General features: G+C 71.8%; 1 protein-coding gene across 1 annotated transcript in view; it reads left to right on the top strand.

The window, feature by feature from the left end:
* Positions 1-1,211, top strand: part of LZTS2 (leucine zipper tumor suppressor 2) — a 12,053-nt gene that overhangs the window by 2,098 nt on the left and 8,744 nt on the right. Inside the window, exons 3-4 of the mRNA XM_019502147.1 lie at positions 6-197; positions 291-806. Of these exons, the coding sequence (XP_019357692.1) occupies positions 6-197; positions 291-806 (708 nt within the window). The remainder of the gene's footprint in view (positions 1-5; positions 198-290; positions 807-1,211) is intronic.

Below are 1,211 nucleotides of genomic sequence, written 5' to 3'. Positions count from 1 at the left end.
GCCAGGCCGCTGGCTTTGTCCCGGCCCGGCCGGCGCCCCCGGGCCCTGGCCCCTGGGGCTCCCAGGACCCGCTGCTTCTCAGCCTGCGCCCCAAGAAGTCCCCCGCCAGCCCCTGCAGCGATGCCGAGGAGCCGCGTGGAGGCAGCCTCCGCGGGCCCCCCCCCAAGCTGGTTCCCGTCTCGGGGCGGCTGGAGAAGGTGAGTGAGGCGGTGCCGTCTGGACCCGGCTCGGGAGCACGCGGGGGCCCGTGGGCTCTTCCTCCACGGCCGTGCCCGGTATCTTTTTTGCAGAACGTGGAGAAGACGCTGATCCGCCCCACAGCCTTCAAGCCGGTGGTGCCCAAGGGCCGGAGCCCGGGCGGTCCGGCACTGTCCGACAGCCAGGCCAGCCTGGCCCAGCTCTTCGAGAAGCCAGGGGGTCCCCACAGCTGCCGCCACAGTGCCCACTCGGGGACCCTGTCGGACTCCGGGAGGAACTCTCTGTCCAGCCTGCCCACCTACAGCACTGGGGGCAGCCACGCTGAGCCGCCTGGCGCCACGCTGGGCCACGGTGCGCCGGATGGGCTGGGTGCGCGGGGCCTGCCCGGGCCCTGGGCCTCGGACAGCGGGCGCTCGTCGTCCAGCAAGAGCTCGGGCTCGCTGAGTGGCCGCGGGGCCCCCTCCTCGGACGGCGGGTCCCACGGGCGTTCGCCAGGCAGTGGTGACGAGGCCCTGCTGGTGCGGGAGCTGGAGGAGAAGCTGCGGGAGCGGGAGGCTGAGCTGCGGTGGCTGCGGGAGAGCCTGGAGGACGAGGGTGCCGGCGGACAGGTACCCGGCGGGCACGAGTGGCGTCCGCCTCGGTGCGTCGTGGAGGTGGCACTGGGCATGCAGGGAGCTGGCACGTCGGGGGAGCAGTGCATGCTGGGAGCTGGTGGGGGTGAGCCACACCACTAGGGTACTCGTGTATGGGGATGCAGTGCATGCTGGGAGCTGGTTGGGGTAAGCCACGCCACTAGGGTACCCATGTATGGGGAAGCAGTGCATGCTGGGAGCTGCCTGGGGCAGGCTGCAATGCTGGGGGTGCACATGCCTGAGGGAGCAGTGCATGCTGGGAGCTGGCGCCACCCCAACTGCCCACATCTGGGGGAGCAAGGCACGCTGGGAGCCGGCCTCTTCGGGGCACTGTGGTGTTGCGCTCCACAACCACTGCCACCCTGCAGGTGCTGGGGGAGC

This window comes from Gavialis gangeticus, unplaced genomic scaffold (assembly GCF_001723915.1).
Source record: "Gavialis gangeticus isolate Ggan-Ray unplaced genomic scaffold, GavGan_comp1, whole genome shotgun sequence".
Classification (NCBI taxonomy): Eukaryota; Metazoa; Chordata; order Crocodylia; family Gavialidae; genus Gavialis; species Gavialis gangeticus.
The sequence above is the reverse complement of the archived record's forward strand: the minus strand, read 5'-3'. Positions and strand labels throughout refer to the sequence as shown.